Raw genomic sequence first — 21,389 nt, 5'->3', positions numbered from 1 at the left:
TAACTCCAATAATAAGGACTCACTGTTGCATCTTCTGCAGATTCTAGCAAAACTCATTGTACAGCCACTCAAATAACATTTATCAAATTGAATTGAAAGAGATAACGTGCATAAAATTCATGGAATGTAATTTTCCTTATGCTTATGTTCCCATCTATAAACCATACAAACAATAACTTAAATATCTCTCTGTAAGGTTAACAAAATACAACATATTCCGTATATAACAGAAAATATTTATTTCCTATTTACATTTCCATTTTTATGTAAATCATTGCACAACATACTGCATATCAAAAAAAAGAAAAAAGAAAAAGAAAGGAAAAATATAAACCTGAAAAGTCAGTGAAGACAGCATCCCACTGTGCGATAATCAGCAGTCTCGAGGGTCCTGTTTCTTGCTCTTTTTTAATTTTCTGACTGTTTCTTGACGAATGGTGTCATACTCCAATATGGCCATTTTGGAAAGTCTCTGTAAGTACTGAGATGGTGCTCCAGAGAGAGGATCGCTGAAGCCAGAACCTGCAAAGAAGAAAAAAATCCCGACTATTATAATTAAGCACACGTGAATGGTATTCTCAAAAACACAGTACAAACAAAATACCTGCTCCTCAAATGACCATTAAACACCACTAGTTCTTCATATGACACATTCTCTGAGGTAGAAATGAGAGCTACTTAACTTTCTAAAGTGGCTGGGATGGCAAATCACCTCAAAAAATATTTAAATAAAAAATGCTGAAATGCTTGTATTTAATTATATAAAACTAAATCTGAGTCTGTAACACACTTCTTAAAACATGAGTGGCTGTGGAATTTATCCCAAAATAAAAGGCCCGATCTCCATAAATAATTAACTCACTTCATACCTTATATGCTTATCAAATTACTGTCTCCAAATAAACCCACTTCTTAAAAATGCTAAGTGAAATAAGAGTGAAACTACAAAGTGAAATAAGGCATTCAGTAACTAGAACAGCATTAATAAAGCTTCTATGACAGAATGGTAATAGAAGTAATAACAATAATAATAATAGATAACATTTATTGAATGATCTTTCTCATCCACACAAGAATACTATGAAGCTCATGACTAGTACTATCTTGGATTACAGATTCAAAAAACTTTTTTTAAATTGTTAGAGGCAGGATTTAAATACAGATCCATCACATTCAAAGTTCCCATGTAATCACAACATATTACTCTAAACATGTGAATATGTGTAATACTTTTATTTAGAAACATACAGCCTTTGAAAATAAAATACTGATCCATATTGTTTCAAAATACTATTATATAACTTCAGTTTCAAGTGCCAAAAACAATTCTCCAATGTGGTTGTTATGTTTTGTTTGTTTTGTTTTATTTGAGTATGTAATGTGAGTAGAAATTTCAGAGAGAGTAGAGGGAAAGAAGATACATTTTTAACAATAAGATAAATTTTTAAATTCTCGACTATTTAGAAATATATACACACATTCTGAATTATTCATCCATCAAAAAAGAAATTGTGATAAACATTAAAAATACCTGTAACTAAACGATCAAGAAAATATTATAAAACTTGCGCAATGCAGCAAGAGTTGTACATAGAGAGGTTTATACCCTAAAATTCCTGTGTTAGAAAAGAAGACTAAAAATTAATAAGCTAGGAATAAGATATACGTTAGGAAAAGAATAAGCCCAAAGAACATGAAGGAAAGAAGATAATACAGAAAAGAGGAGAAATCAATGAAATAGGAAACAAACTTACAATAAGAAAGATTTCTTAAAAATGAATTCTTCAATAAAAGACTAATAAAAAAGGAAAGTCATTGGTTAGATTAATTATGGAAAAAAGATGAAGGCCCAAATAAGCAATATTAGAAGTACAGAGAGGGCAAAGACTAAAATTTATGCCAATACATATGAAAATGTAGACAAAATGCAAAAAATTCTAGAAAAGTAACTTACCAAAATTGATTGAAGAATTAGCATGCCTCAGGAGTCCTAAAATTAAAATGCCTGAATTAATACTAAAAGATTCCTCCAAAGAAAACAAGTAATCTAAATGATTTTACAAATGAATTCTATCAGAGGTCATTCCAATTTTAGATCATATACTTCAGAGAATAGAAAAAGCAGAATACTCCCCAATTCATGCCATGAGGCCATTACAACCCAATCCATTACAGTGAATCCAGACAAAGAAAGGACAAAGAGGAAAATTAGTGGTAATCTCACTCATTAACACAGTTAAAAAAAAAACAACAGTAAAACGCTAGCAACTTAAATATGGCAGTGCACAAAAAACATAATACATCATTTCTTAAATGAGAGTATTCAGAGAATGTTAAGAGTGGCTTAACATTACAAAATCTTCAAATGTTATTCTTCACATTAAAAAATTAAACAGAAAATCACATGATCATCTCAAACTCATATTCTAAATAAGTGGAAAATGCTCCTTGGTGCTATAAACCCTCTTAGTCACCATGGAGTAGTTTTTTGGAACCCAAACTGTTGGCATATAGATAGATTTTTGTAGTTGGATATTATCCGCACACAGGTTCATGAAAGACTTAATTAGAAGATAAGGCTAGAAAGCAAAGTTAGGGGAAGATGGCAAAGAGTTGAGGGCCAAGCTAAGGAGTTCATACTTGAGTCTGTGGGTAACAAGGAGTCGTCGTTTTTGAAGAAGGGAGTGATATGATTAAAGGCCATGATTTTAGGCTTATATTGTAGTGCTGAAGGATTTCCAAGGTCAGAAACTCGAAGCAAGACCATTTTCCAGGCTCTGCAGAGGCCCACGTGAGAGATGATGGAGGCCTATCCAGGGCCCTGGGAGGCATGGCTGTTAGCATGGCTGACGCCATCTTGGGTCCACACAGTTCCTCCTGTCCTTCCACTGACCCTACCCAGGACTGTACTGTGTGGTAAATCACTTCTCTGTCATCAAGGGCTTCGGAGTTAATAGATATTGTTTAATAATCCTTGGGACCAGGTGGACACTATGCTCTGTTGGCCTCCAAATAATGATGAAGACCTTCCTGGTGCCCATGAGACTGGTTACCCATTCATAAATCTTGATTTAGGAATGCCCTTCCTGTTTCTAAGCACATACCCCAATACCTATGTTAACTATAAAGTCCCAGCGGACCCTCGGTGTATGGAATGCAGCTATGATGCTTCCAGATCATTGTCCACCCCATCCCACCCTGAGAGTAAGTTACCATATAATAAACTGATCCATTGATACATGGAGCTGCCTGCCTCGGTTTTCGGTCTCAAGATACCTTCTCAGTTCAGCGGGCACTTTTCCTTCCCTCCATCCTCCAACATGAGATGATTGTGTATGTATATTTTGAACACAACATCCACTAAGTTTATAAAATGAACAAAGCTTAAAAGAAGCATCAACAAAACAAAGATAATTATGTCAATGGAAAGAACAATTAGTACTCCACACTTTTACTAAGACATGTGGTAAGAGAAAAAGATGCCCCAGCCTACCTTTTGGTTTCTCCTTAAGTGGCACCACAGTACATGCTGCCTTTGTCTTCTTTATCCTAAAATGATACATTATCATAAAATCATTTTTATATAAATCCAGGGTACATTAATTTTTTAACATACAGTAAGAGACAAGAAGCACACTTTCAGTGAAATTCACTTGTGGAGGGAAATCAAATGGAAATTAAATAAACATTAATCCATCCATCATAAATAATCCAGTGAGAAGCAGATATGACCAAACTTAGTGTCTCAGTTTTTGCTAATAAATTTTAGCAGCAGATGAGTGTTATGTCTAACTTTTTCCACCTTTATCTTAACTTATCACTAATTATAATTCGGGGAATGCTAAAGGAAAGGAATCAAGATTAAATTAAATTATCTCGAGATGCCAGATACCAACTATCACTTATCTGTGCTCTTTTTACCTATTAATCGCCACAATCTGAGTGTTGTCATAATTAACTTTCATTCCTACTGGAATGGACCTAGATAGTGAGGAGGTTCTTAGAAGAAACATGTCACGATTGAGTCTTCTGTGGGGTGAGATAATCCAGAAGAATTCCAGATTTCTTGCAACTATATTAAACTTCAGAGCTCAGCTATAACTTATAAATGCACTTCCCCTTGAGGACTACTTGCAGTTTTATTACCAAAGGATGCCTTGAGAGTCACTGGAAAATTTTATCACTAAAGAAATTTAAAAACACATTAAACTTTTATCAGAGTTTCAAAATCACATATCCACATATGGAGATAAAAAAAGAAGAAGAGGACAAGGGGTTGTATACAAGACAGTAAGAGCTGGTACTTCCCTGCTTTGCCAAGACTGTTCTTTCACAGGGCGCTGGGCAATATGCAGAGGAGAATAAAACACTTGCAGGCAACTCGACATGTTCTCGCTAGAATGGCTAAAATAAAGACACTCGTTTCAGGGACAGGGAAGAGAGCTGACATGTACGTCTGCCAAGCACTCCATAGACATCGTGGCACTTGGCCACCCATCTTCCCCTTTGTACCTGAAGAACACTTGTTGTAACATGAATATAATGTATTCAAATTACCCTTCATTGACTTCAGTAAATTCACTCTTAAGTCAATGGAAAATGTTGAGGAATCATTTCACAAACAGCCAAGTTGTAAATGAAAAAAAAAAACTGAAATAGAGTAAAAACAGCAGGAAGCAAAATGAAGACTTAAAACTTAGAGGCAGAATGGGCTGATTCAGGGGGTACTTTCCAAGTCCCAGTCTCAAGATGATCACATGCACTGCAAGAAGGGAGACAATGCTGGTCTCTACTGAGACAAGTCCACGGCCATAGGCAGCCCTATACACTTTCACCCCGACCCTCCTCAAAGGGCACTGGGACTTCCAGTGAGAAAGACAAGAGTGAGCTGAGTGTCAGGGACATAGGTGTCTCAGTAATGATGGAAACTCACTGTCCTTAGCAGGTTTCATATTCATGTTTCTGACGGTCTCTCTCCTTTCTCCATCCCTGCTGTCCCTTCTGTTTAACTGCTACCATCAACCCTACTGGCAAATCTCTCTCTCTTCTTCCATCTCTGGTTCTGCCTATTTCATTATACTCTCACTTCAGAAAGAGTAATTTTGCTTTTTATATTTTTGTAGCTTGACAATCTGTCCTTGGATATTATTAAAAAACGATGGGAGAGGCTTTACGTATACAGTTGTTCATTATGGTGTTATTGGCAAAACCAGTTAAATAAACTATGGATCCACCAGTAAAATCATATGTGGCCAGTAAAGTCAGTCTGAAGATTGTGCAGCGACATGGAAAAAAAATGTATACATGTAATATTAAGTAAAAAAAGGGCAGAATAAAAAAATTTTAAGTACACCCAAATCACAATTTAAAGTTCCATGAAAATGAAGGAGGACAGAAGAGAACACTCAACAATAAAAATGGATATGTTAGGATGGGCAAATTATCCAATAATTGTTTATCTTTTTCCCCCAAGTTTCTGCATTCTTACTTACTTTCATAATTTAGATATAAATTATACACAACTTTTCATTTTTACCATATTCTAGTTTTCTATTTAAATTACCAAAATTTATTTCAAGAGTAATTAACAAGACCAATAATACTAGTGGAAAACTCAAGAAATATATTCTGAAATTCCAATACGTGTGTGCTATGTATAACTAAATGACTTTAAAGTTCATTATGGCAGAAGATAATACGAAAATATATATCCTCTGCTAAACAGAGTTGCATCTCAGACTGCTATAAATCCTTTGTCTTTTTTCAGGCTGGCTAAGTGAACTAGTTCCAGACATTTAATAAATACTTGATGAATGAATAAATAAATCAAAGCAGAAACCAAATAGGAATATGAGACCATTTTACTAATTTATAGATCTTTTTGGAGAAGGAAGTTTTTTTTTTTTAATTTTTATTTTTAATGGAGGTCCTGGGGATTTAGCACAGGACCTCATGCGGGCTAAGCTTGTACTCTACCATTGAGCTCTATCCACCCCCAAAGGAAGTTTTCTTTCAGTGATATGTCAGGAAGTCTGATTTATAGTAGGAAAGGTGTTTATCATAATGTTTTTAAGTGCCAGTATTCAAAGTCAGTGGGATTTTTTGGCGGACAAACTCATTTTATCCGACAGCCAAGCAAAGTCTTCATTAGGCTGACCTCTCATTCAGACTGTGCCCTCACACCACTTCAGTTAAACTAGAAACACAAGGTTCTGTATTTAGGGTACAGACACCTGCTTATATTGCAGGGAGTCTTCATTTATTTTTATTGCTGTAAATTCCAATATTCTCATGAGCTATTTACATTTAGGGCAATAAAGACTTTTTTTTTTTTTTAACAAAGTCCTTAAATCCTTTCTGGAAATGTCACTTGAAAACTGAGAAACCACCTACTGGTCAAACTGAGTAAAACTGCTAATTTAGATTTAAAAAACTAAATCCTTTGTGCAAAAAAATAGTTGGCAAGAAAGAATCAGATTCACTAGCCAGAAAAACCTCTATATTCAGCACTGTTACTACAAATCAATATTCAACAAAAGAGCATCAAATAGAGAGGACTTACCTGACAGGAGGCATCTTGGTATCAGCATGCAGGAGTCTTTTACGAACCTCTAGTGGAGTGGAACTTACACTTTTGGGGCAATTTTGCAATCCTGGTAAACATGGCATTTTGACACATTCTTTGAACTCTTCTAGACCAAATGCTGTGGTGTATTCTAATTAAAAACAGTATCATAAATGATTATCAGTATTATTTCTTGGTTAAACGTATATAACTTCTTTTACTATATACTAAAATGCATAATAAATATACTGAATCAGTCATTAAGAACAAAAATTAAGCTACTGTAATTGATTTAGCATCTTTACCAAGAGAAGACCTTTCAGTTCCTAGTATGGGGGCTGTAGGGAAGAGTTGATTAAGGGGCTAAGAGTTAGAACAAAGAAGAAGGACTTCCAGATCCTCCACAGTTGTCACTGTCCTCTGCCTTCATCAATTTTATTTAATTAGAATTCCCAGAACACTGGAAACATTCACAATGAAATAGGGTTTAAAAGCACTTTCAAGAGTCGTGCAATATCTGCTGTTTTAAAATTTTTTTTTATCTTCCCACTTTTGCGTAATCAAGAAGTGCAAATACATGATTATCGGAACTAGCAATGAAAGAGAAAAGAACTCTATTTCAGGCATTGATTTTTAATACTCTCTCTGCAAAGTTCCACACCAAACCTATGAACAGCAACATCTGAAGCACCCAGAGGGGACTTCTTCTTCCTGTATCACTGGTAGAAGAGATTCTCAATTTTTTTTTTAACTTCAAAATGAAGACAGTAAAGGGAAAAATCAGATTACAAGATGAAAGGTTTGGGTGATTTTCAAACATTGAGCATGATTTTTCAAGCTTTCTTTGCTAAGCAAGTCTAGCACAGCAATAGAAAGTATTTAATGGGACTAGAGCTATAGTAAATGCTCAAGGTGCTATTTTGCAACTTTTGGTTATTCTCTTTTGGAAAAAAAGTTTCTCTTGATCAAAAATCATGTAGAGTCTCTTTTTAGCTTTACATTTAGAGGTAGGAGAACAGATAAACTGGTGTGTTCTGAGTACCTTTAATGAGAACCTAGTGAAAACATTAAAAAAAAAAAACACAGCAACACACTCGAAACCAAGAATGATGAAATGGCTGGGGAGTTTAAATTTTGCTCTTTTCAAGAATTATTTCTCCATTAATAAAGCTGAAGGTAGAATTCAGGATGAACAAGAAATGCAATTATAATTTGAAATTAAGGGAGAAAGCTATTACATTTGTATACAAATCAAAAGTTCTCAAATTAGTCTTTTGAGCAACTATCAGATGTAAGGTACTTTCCACATAACTCACTCAAAAATTTAAAGTTTTGGTTAGGATTATTAAAACAGAAAGGTGCTGTTAAAGATTTGGGTTTCTTAAAATATAAACATCAACTTGAGGCATATAAAAGCAAACACTATTTATGAAAAAAGTATGATCCAACAGAGATAGTGTTACACTGATATCAAGAGTAGTTTTTTAGAATGTGTTCCCATTACGAGTTACTGAATTATCGTAAGTAGATTAATTCTAATCTGCTTCCGTTTTTCTTTTCCACAAGCCTAAGGTGTTATCCTTACATAAATATTACAGAAATCATTTAATTTCTCTTGACTACTTAAAAAAGTACCTGTAAATTCAAGGCACTATTTCTATATTTTCTTAAGTAAAATAAGAGTAAAAATGAAGTTACCTTTCTTCATCTTCTGTGTTTCTAAAACTGCTTTCCTCCAACCACTCTCAAAAAGAAAACAACTGTGAAGGGAATTTCTGGCAACATTAGAAGTCTCAAATTTGATGTCAGGAGATAGCACTGGCATTTTTTCTTCTTTTAACAGTGCTGATGAAAGTGAGATGCTGCACCAGATTCAGGACACAGATACAAAAAAAAAAAGAAAAGGTATTTCACAGATAAATATTTTTCTAATTTGTTTTCCATCATACAAATTAAATACTAATATAGATTTAAATAAAAAGTTCACTTATAACTTGTAAATATATATTCTTGGGATTTTAAAGCAAGAGGCTTTTAAGAATACAGCTAAAATAAGTAGATTATTAAAATTTTTTTTAAATATTTTAATGAATTCTTTCAAATTCAAGGTTATAGATATTTGGCAATTAAAAAAATTTTAAGTCCAACAGCAAGTTATTATGTACAAGACAATGGAATGCTTAGGAGTCTTTCAAAAATATTACCATTATGCACCATGACGAGGGGAAATTTATCTCTGAGATGCAAGGATGGTTCAACATAAAACATTAATAAGTGTAATATATCAGATATAAGATAAATAAGTATTAGGGATGTAATAAGTACAGAATGAAAGATTAAAAATCACAGGATCATCTCAATAGACACATTTGATAAAATTCAACATGCTTTCATGATAAAAAAATAAACTTTCAACAAATTAGAATTAGACAGAAATTATCACAACATAAAAAAGGCTATATATGAAAAGCCCACAGTGAACATCGTAATCAATTATGAGAACTGAAAGCTTTCCTCTGAGATCAGCAACAAGGCAAGGATGCCCACTCTCACAACTATGTAACATAGTACAGGCAGTGCTAGCCAAAGCAATAAAAAACAAACAAACAAACGCATAGAAAGAGAGAGCAGATTTGTGGTTACCAGAGGCGGAGGCTGAGGAGAGGGGAAATCGAATGAAGGCAGTCAAAAGGTATAAATTTCCAGTTATAAGATAAATAAGTACTAAGGATGCAATGTACAACATGGTAAGTATAATGAACACTGCTACACGTTATAATGAAAGTTGTTAAGAGAGTAAATCCTAAGAGTCTTCATCACAAGGAAAATTTTTTCTTCTATTTCTTTAATTTTGTGTTTATATAAGACGGTGGATGTTTACTAAACTTACTGTGATAATCATTTCATGATGTATGTAAGTCAAAGAATTATGCTGTACACTTTAAACTTTTACAGTGCTGTGTGTCAGTTACATCTCAAAACTGAAAGAGAAAAGAATTTATTATATTTAACATAAAAAAAGGAAAAAGAAAATGGGAAAATCTTCATGATATTCTTCACAATGATTTTATGGATATGACACCAAAAGCACAGGGAACAAAGCAAAAACACACAAAAATCAACTCAAAATGGATTAAAGATTTAAACCTAAGACCTGAAACTGTAAAGTTGCTAGAAGAAAACATAAGGAAAAGTTTCATGACATTGGTCTTGGCAAGTTTTATGGATAGAACAGGAAACAAAAGCAAAAACAGACAAGTGGGACTATACAAACTAAAAAGCTTCTATGCGGCAAAGAAAACAATCAACAGAATGAAAAGAAAACCTACAGAATGGAAGAAAATAATTGCAAACTATTTATCTGATAAGACGAAGTCCTAGAACTCCTCAGCAAAAACAAACAAAAGAAAAACAATAAAAAAACCCTATTAAAAATGGGCTAAAACCAGAGATTGACACATTGTAATTGACTGTACTTCAAATAAATAAACAAACAAATAAATAAATAAATAAATTTTTAAAAGAAAAAAAATGGGCTAAGGACTTGAATAGACATTTCTCCAAAGAAGACATAGAAATGGCAAACAGGTATGTAAAAAGATGCTCAACAGCACTAAACATCAGCGAAATACAAATCAAAACCACAATGAGCTATCACCTCACACCTGCTACGATACCTATTATAAAAATTTTTGTGTTGGTGAAGCCATAGAGAAATTGGAACCCGTATACACTATTGGTGCAAACGCAAAATGGTGCAGCCACTATGTAAAATAGTATGGAGATTCCTCAAAAAAATTAAAGAGAACTACCGTAAGATCCAGCAATTCCACTTCTGGGGATTTATCCAAAAGTATTGAAATCAAGATCTCAAAGAGTTACAGGGTGGGAAGGGATAGATGAGATTTCAAAATGTAGAACAGATAAACAAGATTATACTGTATAGCACAGGGAAGTCTACACAAGGTCTTATGGCAGCTCAGAGAGAAAAAAATGTGACAATGAATATATGTCTGTTCATGTATAACTGAAAAATTGTGCTCTACACTGGAATTTGACACATTGTAAAATGATTATAAATCAATAAAAAATGTTAAAAAATGAATTAAAAAAAAAGATCTCAAAGAGTTACTAGCACTCCCATGTTCATTATACCACTATTCACAATGGCCAGGATGTGGAAACAACCTAAATGTCCATCAGTGGATGAATGGATAAAGAAAGTGTGGTATATAGATATACAATGGTATATTATTCAGCCATAAAAGAAGAAAGAAATGGTGAAATATGAAACAACATGGATGAACCTTGAGGACATTATGCTAAATAAATCAGTCATAGAATGACAAATGCCTCACGAGTCCACATGTATGAGGCATCTAAAATAGTCAAACTCATAGACGCATAGAATGGTAGTTGCCAGGCTCTGGGATGGGGGAGGAAATGGGGAGGTGCTAATCAGACGTTATAAAGTTTCACTTACACAAGATGAATGCATTCCAGAGATCTGCTGTACAACATTGTACCTGTAGATGACAATACTCTATTGTACACTAAAAAATCTGTTAAGAGAGTAAATCTCATAGCGTGTTTTTACCACAATAAAATTAAAGTTTAAAAATTATTACCATCACAAAATGCACTTGTGCCTGAATAAAAGATAATTTCTATGCTTCATGGAAAATAAGCATAGCCCCAAGATAGCCATTGCTTTTAGTCTAAACAGGGACACAGGAGAATAACTAATCATACATCCAGCTTATTTACTATATAATCAATTATATATATTGTGTGTATGATGTGCAAGGCATTACTAACCTCTGAAGAAAGTGCAACCATGAGCCAGACTCCGCCCCCATTCTCGGAGAAGACAACCACCGCTCCAGGTACAACTACCTGAGTGCCTACGGCCATCCTCCTTGGTGGGCATTTGTTCATTTCTCCAATCTTCCCAACAAAAAAGGTTATGAACATCCAGATTCAGCTGTGCTCATTCATTCATACAAAATATGATTTACTGCAGGTTGATTCTCTGTCAAGGACTGCACAAGGCATTGGAAAACCCTGGTAAAACAGTCCTTGCCCTGGGGGAGCTCAGTCCACAAATAAACACAGACAGCGGAACAAATAATGTAGTGTAGTAAGTGCTACGATGGGGAAACAGGGTGCTACGGGGCACGCAGGAGAGACGGGTAATCCGGTCTCGCGCGTTAGGGAAGCTAACAAAGCAGAAAGCTGGTGGGAGTGGGGTGGGGGTGGGAACAGGACTGTGAGCTGAGCGACAACATAGCTCAGGAAGGTAGTTTCATATAGTTGGAGTGTGTGCACATGTGTGTGTGTGTCCAAGCACTTAGAGGCTCACTGACGAGGAAGGAGGGGAAAGATGAGAACCTGGGAGAGGAAAGGGAAGAAGGACTAAAAGAAACAAAAGAAGAGGTAAAAGAGGAAAGATGAAGGGGGAGGAGGGATGGAGAGCAACATAAAGTAGCCTTAGGGATGGGGTAGTCGTGAGAAGTGAGTGTCTCCCAGGAAGGCCGTGCCGAAGGAGCCAGCGGCGTCAAGTCCTGGAGACATTATTCATTGTGACATGAGAAAATGGGATAAGAATAAAGGGGGAAAGTCTTTGGATTTGGGGAGGAGATCTTGCGTCTGCTTTGAAATGGCAGTGTTGGCAATTAAAGAGTAGAAACCAGAGAGTTACGGGCTGCAGTGTCGGTGTGAAGAGCACTAGGAAACGCCGTCAGGGACAGGAAGAGAAAGGGAGAGCCACAACCTCAGTGGGCATCTCCAATCAGAGCGGCCAGTCTTCTGGCTCTGAGCCCGCTAAGAGGCTCACATTGCTCCCCGTTATTCTCCAACGCTGCCACCACTCTATACTTGCGGTTGATCCTCCTTCCCAGCAACAAGAAAGAAGAGTAGTTCATTCTTTCTTTGATGCTCTTGAATTCTCTTGATTTCATAGGATTTATTGCTAAAGACTTGAGAAAACAAAACAAACGTAAGGGCGATAACAATCATAAAAATGACAACAAATCTAAACTATGGAGTAAATTATAATTTCCGAAGTCTTAAAAGGACTCTCCAAATCACAATCCAGGACTCCATCTAAGACCTTTCTCCCCCTTGCACTTGTAGAGGTGAAGATGACCAGACAGCTTTCTTTCAGCTCCAAGGCACACCATCCTCTCCTTCTTAGAAGCCTCTCTACCAGGACAGAAGAAGCAACCAAGGGACTAACAATCAACACCTGGTGTCAAACAAAGTTAAGAAAAATTTCCTTAAAACTGAGTATTTTGAAAAAGTTTACACAATGAATATCTGAGGGATCATGTATAATAGCTATATTTTTGTGTATGTTTGAAATTTTCCATAATAAGTTAGGGGAGAGAAAAACCTACAGCTGCAAGAATAATGTACAACTTAAAGAATGTGCTGAAATTTAAAAAAAATTTTTTTGATCCTATGTTTCCTGCTAACATGGTCACCACCTAATTCTAATGGGAAAAGAAAAATAAAGGATACTTTACAGGGATAAATTGGGAGTTTGAAATTTGCAGATACTAATTACTATATATAAAATTAATGATGTTTATAATACATAGCACAGGAATTATATTCAATATCTTGTAGTAACCGATAATGGAAAAAGAATATGAAAATGAATATATGCATATGTATGACTGAAACATTGTGCTGTACCCCAGAAATGGACAAAATACTGTAAAATGACTATACCTCAATTTATAAAAGCTTTAGCTTTTATTAGATTTTTCTTTTAAGATTAACACTACTCAGAACTTTAAGTACATGGTTTAAAAGCAGAATTCTTAAACAAAATGTTAATAAAAGGTGCCCTCCAACCAGATCTATCTATACCAGTTAAATCTATCTATATTTTTGAAAGTGCTAAGAAGGTAGGAGGTGCCTATGAACAGAGAGAGAACACACTGAAGTAACACTAGCAGTTTCAGATCCCTGCATTACCTGAAAAACTGTAACGACAGCTGGGTACATCATAGTAAAAAGACTAAATATTTTTTAAAAAACAGAAAAAAAGATATGTTCCCTTCAAGGGAGGAATGGTAAGATATACGACTGACTTGTCAATGGAGACTAGTATGTTAATGAAAGTTGTTTAGGTTAATATAGGAACTTACATTAGGAACCTATAGTATCAAGAAGATCTTTAATTTCTCAGTGATGGAGAACATAATTGTTCAGTGAAACGAAAAATAACTATTTTAAGACTATTTTAAAAACGACCTCAGTCATTGCAGGAGAAATTCATTCTTATTGAAGACTTTCTGGACTACATCCCCAAACGAAAATCTAAAAATGAGGAAGGAGATATGTGAAAGTCATTGAAAATTTATTAATCACTATTTTTTCAGTCAAGTCTATATATCTGTATAAAAAGAATATCTTATTGCTGTCTGAATTGAGATTCTTACTTGAGAATTAAGGACTGATATAACAGAAATCACCGATTTACACAACTGTAAGAGACCTAACCTCCTAATTTCTGAATTAAACAACCTGAGGTTTGGGAGGTTTAAATGGTTTTCCTCTAATGTGTATGTAAAAGGGAACAACAACGATAAACTATTAATTTTATCAAATTCTCTGTTTTTAGGGGGGAGGAGAGATGGACAAGGGAACACAATTTAAAAAGTATTAAGATTCAGCTCTAACAAAATTAAAAATAAGAGACATGCAAAATGTTACAAAAAGTAAGTTGTAAAACTATATGCAAAGTTCCCATCCGGACACAAGTATCTCCCATTACCCAAAAGCAGTCAATTTGCCAATCTGTGTTTAAACAGTCAACTCACCGGAAGAGCTACTTAAGCATTCTCTGAGTTAAGAACCCTCAACCTGTGAATTAAGAAATGAAGAAATGTAGAAGCAATGGCTTCTCCAATATATCTGCATCCACCTGTACATCCCAGAGCCCACTGTTACTGCCCTCTTCCTGTCACCCAGTCCTGAATGGAAAAAAACCCCAATTATTTCCTTGTTAACTTTTCCATGCCTCTGTCTCCCTACCTGGGGAATAATACTCTCTGCCTTACAGAGGTGCGGTGAAGTTTAAAGCTAACTGAAGAAAAGCATCTTACTAAATGCCTAATACACTGCCTGAATTCTCAGAGAATCTTCAGTTCAGAGCAGAGTCAGGTATCTTTATACATGGAAACAAACAACAGCTGTGCTTCCATCATAACAATCACGGTGATGACGATCACGAGCCAAGAATCAATACCTGGGGTACGGGAGTGCGGCGTGACTCAGCGCCTCTCCCTCTTTTCCTTCAGGGTGCATGTGCAGCCCCGGGCTCTTCTGTTCTTATTCACACTGTTCCATGCTTGCCCTACAGTCTCCATCCGTTCACCTCCTTGAATACTATAAATTAAAGCTTTTTCCCAAGATGTTTATTATTCTGTTTGGGGGCACAAATCTCCCATTTGCTGCATCTGCCAAGTCTCCCTCCTTGTGGTTCATTTCCTTATGTGATCTGTAGACTTGGACTGTGAGCTCGTCTCTGGAGAGACTGCTGTCTACAGGAGTCCAGTGTTCCCTGAGCTATGGAAACCTTGCTGTACATCTCTGTATAGGCTTTTCCTTCTTTTGTTTTTTTTTTTAAAGTATTTATTTATTTATTTAGGAGAGGAGGTAATTAGGTTTATTTATGCATTTAATGGAGGTACTGGGATTGAGCCCAGGACCTCATGTAGGCTAAGCACACACTCTGCCACTGAGCTGTGGCCTCCCCAGGACAGACTTCCCATTGCTCTCCGCCTGGCCCTGGGCTTCAGAGGAATCAGATGGATTAGTATGCCCATTTCCTAGGCTGTAGGCCCTGGACCATGCAGTAATGTGACTTCAGACCTCGGACTTGAGCCAGCGCAAGGTGTGGTGCTCTCATGTCTAGAAGCCGACTCTTTCCTACCACAGTTCAAGTGGATGGTAAGCTTCCTCAGAGCCACCTCAGGCCAATGGGGGGTATTTTTCTAGTTACCTCTGTGTCAAGGTACTTGTGGCAGGTTGTGTTCTCCAAAGAAGGATGCACTAATACATATCCATGTCTGCACGTTCTTCCTTCAATGTGATGTTGACACTCCTCTGTCAAGAGGTGAGGTCGGTGTTCCCTTCCCTGAAACTGATTTCCTCGGTCAGTACAATGCAGCAGAAGTGACACTGTGGTTTTCAAGGCTAGGTCATAAAAGGTGATATGATTTCCACTGGCTCATCTTGGGACGCTGGAAACCCAGCCACCATTTTGTGAGGGAGCTAGGTGCCAGGAAGAGGCCACTGTAGAAAGGTTCCATCTGACATCCATGGCTAAGGCCTCAGTCCAGAGCCAGGATCAACCACCAGACATAGGAGTGGATGAGCCCGCTGGTGAGTCCAGCCTCAAGTGTGCAGATCTTCTATCTGAGGCCCCAGACATGGTAAAGCAGAGCCAAGCTGTCCCTGCCGTGCACTGTCCGAATTCCTGCACTGTCCCACAGAGCCCAGGAGCACAATCAATGGTTGTTTTGCACCGAGTTTTGGAGAAGTTTGTTACGCAGCCATAGTAACTGGAACAGTGCTCCTTTGTGACTCCCAGCTTCCAGCAGATGCTCAACAGTGCCTTCCTGTGTAAGCTTTCCTTCACTTCCGGCACCTGGGGATCTCCTCCTTTTGGTCCCTAGCTCAGCCACATAGCCATAAACTATCTTCCTATTCTTTACTCAATATTTGGAATACACTGAAGCAGAATGGCGTTTCTTCCATGTCAGCTCCCTCTGCCACACTGCTCAGAAGGTCCCAGAATAACTTTTCAAACGATGACATAAAGAATTGAAGGATTCAATTTCTTTGGTATATAAAGACATTTAAAAATCAATAAGAAAGTGATCTTAAAGAGAGTATATTTATTAAAGAACAGATAACTTATTACAGAAAAAATACAAATGGTCAATAAAAGTTCTCCCTCACCAGTACCCAAATAAAAGCAAAATATTGACTTATAACTTTTGCTCTGAAAATAGCAAGGATTTTTTTTAACTACTAGACAGTGTATGATGGGATTCAAGGAAACAGGTACTATCATAAGGTTTCAGTGGATGTATCAGTATAATATTTCCAGAGAACAATCCAGAAATATATATGTCCTTATAATTTTATATACTTTTGACCCAGTAATTCCACTTCCAGGAGTTTATCCTAAAGGAATAATCAATGATACATACAAATATTTATCTTCAAGGAGGTCAAATCCTATATTTTTTATAATAGAAAAGCAACAAAGCTGAAAATGGTGCAAACATCAAACAGCAGGTGGTAAGATAATCTATTTTTAGCTTTGACTAAACCAAAAGAAATCATCAAGTACACATAAAGAGAGGTGAGCTGTAGATTTACTGAGAAAGCTAGTTATTTGTCCACAGTGCCAGTCATTCATTGGGCTAAGAGCTGAAATACAAAAAAATGACTGAGATACCAAAGCATATACTCTATTAGGGGGAGCAGAGTAAACAAACAATGTGTTTGTTACGATAAATACTGATGATAAATCTGTGTTTAAATTTTTATGGTACAACAGAGCCTTTGCTGACCTACCCAGACTGGGGAAGGAGAGTTTTGCTACTGTTTTTGAGCAAGGGATGTTCAAACTAAGTCTCACAGCTTTTGGTAAGTAGAAATGAGAGTAGGCATGAGGGTTTTAGAACAGAAGTGTAGCATATTCATGGCCATGCTTTAGGAAGATTAAGCTGGCAGGGACTGGGGCCAGGTTAAGAGGCTACATAGAATAGTTCAGAGTGCTTAAGTTAGAGTAGTACCAATGACGCGAGACTGACGATTGACTGAATTTAGGAGGTTCAGCAAAGAAAAAAAGAGTCAAAGTTGTCTGAGGCCCTGAACTAGGGTCGCCCAGAGAATTATGGAACCATGAATTAATTTCAAAGAAAGTGTTAGTCTGGGGGTGGAGGGCCACAAGCAGCCCAGTTTGAGATAAAATGAGCACAGAACATTCAGGTGGAGACCTATTTATTACCTGGATTTGGGCTATAGGAATATTGTTTGCCAGATGAAGCTTTTAAGAGTTATCTATTTACGGGTGAGGATTAAGGCCAAAGACTGGATTAAAGATTTTAGAGAGAGAAGAAAGCCTGATTCTCTTAAAATACATGCAAGGCAGGAAGATTGAAAAAAAAAAAAAAAGGCGGAAAGAGTGCCTAGAGAGCCAAATGACCCAGAAGAACCAGAACTGCAGGGAGCACTGGCCCACGTCCAGTTCTACAGGAGAGAGTCGAGAAAGGAACTATGTGCTCACAGTACTGTAAGACCAAATACACAATTTAATCATTTGATGCTCAAAGAACCCATGACACACAGTTCTCAGTTACTGACCAGGAATTCAGACGTGACAAGGAACACAAGCACTGGAGGTAAAATGAACCTGGATTCTAATCTTGGCTCTGCCCTTCAACAGCTGCATCACCACAGGGTCATAGCGAGAGGATACAGCTTAGTGGTGAGGTGCCTGCTTAGCATGCAGGAGGGCCTGGGTTCAATCCCCAGTACCTCCATTTAGAAAAAGAATAAATAAATAAACCTAATTACCTCCTCCCACCGCTCCAAAAAAACAAAAGTATAGTGGACAATCATAAAAAAAAAATAGTTGCATCACCATGGAGTCGCGAAGAAAATAGCAATGCTGCTGGCTCTCACAGGGTGAGTGAGGATTAAATTATAAAATGCATATAAAGTGTTCAGCACAGTGCTGACCAGGTAATAAACATTCAATAAGTGGGAGCTATTGATTTAATTGTTTTAAAATAATAAACACAAGGGGGTTTTTTTGTTTGTTTTTTTGCTTCACCACAGCCTGTTGATGGAAATGTAAATCAGTAAAGGCTTTTTGGAAGGCAAGATTCCACCAAAATTTTTTAACGTACAAACATCTGACCCAGCAATTCTACTTCAAGGAATTCACTTTACAGAGCAGTTCCCGTACATAAGAATGTTCACTGTTGTGTTGTTTGTAATAAGGGAAAATTGGAACCAATCTTAGAGGAATGGTTACATAAATTATGATACATCTGTACCATATGATCATACATCTATATGACACATCTATGAAATAGTGCAGAACTGATATGAAAGTGCAGAACTGATATGAAAGGCATTCAGCACATCTTAAGTGAAAAAGGCAGTTCCTCAAAAGAATCCATATGATTCCACTGATGATCAGAAAACAAATGAAAAGAGAACAGAAGCATAAATACTAAATCAACTCTAAGAAGTGTTAGAAATTAAAGGAGTAGAAACTAAAGGGGGCTTTCACCTCCAACTCTGTATACTTCGCGCTGTCTGCATGAGAAGTACTGATGTATTACAACGGAATTTCAAAAATGTAAGAACTTGAAGAAGGAAATGTCGGAAGTATTTTTGAAGAAATACCATGTAATGGAAGATTTAAACTCATCATTAACAATATAGGTAAGGGGGGAGGGGATAGCTCAAGTGGTAGAGCACATGCTTAGCATGCATGAGGTCTTGGGTTCAATCCTCAGTGCCTTCATTAAAAAACCAAATAAATAAATGAACCTAATTACCACTCCCCTGCAAAAAAAAAAAAAAAAAAAAGCAGCAGCAGCAATGTAGATAAAAAGTCAATAAAGATGAAAGGCAGGGATTCTTGTGCTCCAGAGGGTACAATACCCTGAAAATGGTTGCAAAACTCAATTTGTCTACAGGTAGATGCTCCACAGTTTCCATGTCTATGAAATGTGGTGGGGAAACGACCAGTACAACAGAGCAGATTACCTTCATGACACAAGTCTTCTCTAGTATATTTAACCCCTTGTAAAAAAGAAAAAGTAATATAATAAACAAATTACAGGTAAATCTGATATAATGCAAAAGTGAAAACCCGGCCAGCTATCTGATTAACACGGCCAGCATCCCAAGCCCTGCTCCACCCGGGAGAAAGGGGCAGTCAAAGAAGGAAAAAAACCACATTCAACTCCCTCTTCACTTTAAACCCTGGGAGGGTCGGAGTGCGAACCTGTAAGGGCGTGTCCTTGAGGGATGGTTATGGTGCCTGCCGGTCCCAGGACGGGGGGGGGGGGGGCGGGAAGGCACAGACCTGGCAAGCAGGCCCTCTACCCTGGGTTTCATTCGCACCTCTCCTACACCTGACCCGCCCACCTGGGTCAGGTCCTCAGCCCCCGCCTTCCCGCCAGCTCTCCAGGAAGTCACGAAAATCCTTGGGGCGACCCATGAGCATCACTAGGCTAGTTCTCCTTCCTGGGAAGAGGCCAGACCAGCTGCTCTCCGGGACCCACCTCCCTTTCAGCCCTGTCCTTGCCGGCAAGGTCCCCTTCCCGTCTGTGGCCCGGGCTCCCCCGAGGCCCGCCGGCCTCCTGCACTCACTGTCCCCGCAGCTCCGCCGTGGAGGGAAGGGGCTTCTTCGCGCGCCCGGCCCGCGGCGGCGGCGCCCAGGTCTCGGGCTCCGGCAGCGGAGTCAGCGGGGACAGCGGGGGCAGCGGACCGCGCGGGAGCCAGCGGCGGCCGGGCGCCGAGCCGAGCCCCCGGCCCGGCCGGGCCGAGTCGCGGGGCTGGCCGCGGCGGCGGGGCGGGGCGGACGGCCGCGCGCTCGCTCGGGCGCCGCTCTCGGGGCGAGCATGCTTGGCGGCCGGCAGCCCGGCGACACTCGGGAGCGCGGCGCGCCCGCCGCTCAGCCCCGCCGGCCCGACGCGCGCGGGTTGCTAGGCGCCCGGAGCTTCCGGGATGCCTGCCTCGCGGAATCGGGTCGAGAGTTAGGGTACACGCCAAGATGGTGCTTGGGCGGCTGCGGGGTCGCTGGGACTCACTCGACAACGCTACAGGGTGCCGCCGCCTTCGGGGTCACGGCTGCAGGGGGCACGGTGGGAGGAGGGTGCGGGAACAAGGCTGGGTGAAGAGGACTCAGTCGTGACACAAGGTCAGTGGGGCACGAGTGTGGGTAGTGGGCAGCTGGACAAGGTTGGTGAGGTTCAGTTCTCTGGGCTGCATTTTAAAGATTCAAACTAACCAGGTTCTCCAGAGTACAGAAGAGTACGGGACCAGCAACACCTGACCAACCCAATCGTCAGTGAGTGACGTCGTTGTCCGAGGTTCCCTCACCGTGCCCGCGAGTTCCGTGTTCCACGCCTCCTTTGTCTAGGTTCTTTGGTGAGATGTTCGGTGCGGGTCCCCTTCCAAGTTAGAAAGTCTAGCAGCCCGACTCGCACAGTAGCGTCTTAGCCTCTATTTACTGTCAAATTTTTCTAAACCTTCTGTCTTCATTTCTTGACCCTTCCACAAGGGCTGCAAGTTTAGCCCTGGTAATATGGTTTCAGATCCCACAAAACTCCTGAAACTGCTCTCAGCTTTTCGTTAAGCTGGATTCTAACCTTCCCTAGCTCCTCTGGTTAAGAAACCAACTCAAATTAGATGTGCCTTATACTAGCCCCACCACTTAGTTGGGTGGTTCCAGGGTCAGGAAAGTTGGCCCCTCATCTTAAAAAAAATGGGGGTAGTAGTGCATTTACCTAATAGACTAGGCAGCACTTTAAAAAATAACACAAAGGATTTAAAGGGAAAGTCTGGGGCCCATCCCAAAACCAATTAAGAATTCAGTTCTGGGGTTGCACTCAAAGTGAAGAGCCACCCACCCAGGATTACGTGGGATTAAGTGTACATGTGATCAAATGTTTATTATTAAATGGTCTGTTTTGAATTCTGCTAAACCCTCCTCTTGGCTTTTACCACCACCTCTCCCCTATCCCACTCTCTACCACCAGGTGCCCAAATT

At 38.6% G+C, this 21,389-nt stretch overlaps 1 protein-coding gene across 9 annotated transcripts; it reads right to left on the bottom strand.

Annotated features, from left to right (window-relative positions):
* Positions 1–215: 215 nt before the first annotated feature.
* Positions 216–20,708, bottom strand: C29H8orf89 (chromosome 29 C8orf89 homolog). Of its 9 annotated transcripts, none has more exons than XM_072951799.1 (8): positions 20,628–20,674; positions 13,829–13,894; positions 8,264–8,427; positions 6,563–6,716; positions 4,311–4,404; positions 3,494–3,551; positions 1,955–1,990; positions 216–522 (listed from the first exon to the last, which is right to left on the bottom strand). In XM_072951799.1, the coding sequence occupies exons 3-8, from the start codon at positions 8,388–8,390 to the stop codon at positions 374–376; spliced, it is 618 nt and encodes a 205-aa protein (XP_072807900.1). In that variant the 5' UTR covers positions 8,391–8,427; positions 13,829–13,894; positions 20,628–20,674; the 3' UTR covers positions 216–373. The 9 variants fall into 9 exon arrangements, with proteins under 9 accessions (XP_072807900.1, XP_072807902.1, XP_072807901.1 ...); XM_072951801.1 differs by lacking the exon at positions 20,628–20,674 and adding an exon at positions 15,582–15,733; XM_072951800.1 differs by lacking the exon at positions 13,829–13,894 and having other exon boundaries at positions 20,628–20,708.
* Positions 20,709–21,389: the final 681 nt, after the last annotated feature.

This window comes from Vicugna pacos, chromosome 29, assembly GCF_048564905.1.
Source record: "Vicugna pacos chromosome 29, VicPac4, whole genome shotgun sequence".
Lineage (NCBI taxonomy): Eukaryota > Metazoa > Chordata > Mammalia > Artiodactyla > Camelidae > Vicugna > Vicugna pacos.
This window is presented reverse-complemented; position numbering and strand designations above follow the sequence as displayed.

Bases quoted from the DNA above. Each gene is read 5' to 3' on its own strand.
- C29H8orf89 (XM_072951797.1), bottom strand. From the start codon at position 11,149: ATGAGATTTACTCTCTTAACAGATTTTTTAGTGTACAATAGAGTATTG. The intron at 8,428-11,048 runs GTAAGTGAAACT...AATCTGGTGCAG, and splicing joins CTGGAATGCATTCATCTTGT to CATCTCACTTTCATCAGCAC. The intron at 3,552-4,310 runs AGGGAAGTACCA...ATGTATCATTTT, and splicing joins AAGAACAGTCTTGGCAAAGC to AGGATAAAGAAGACAAAGGC.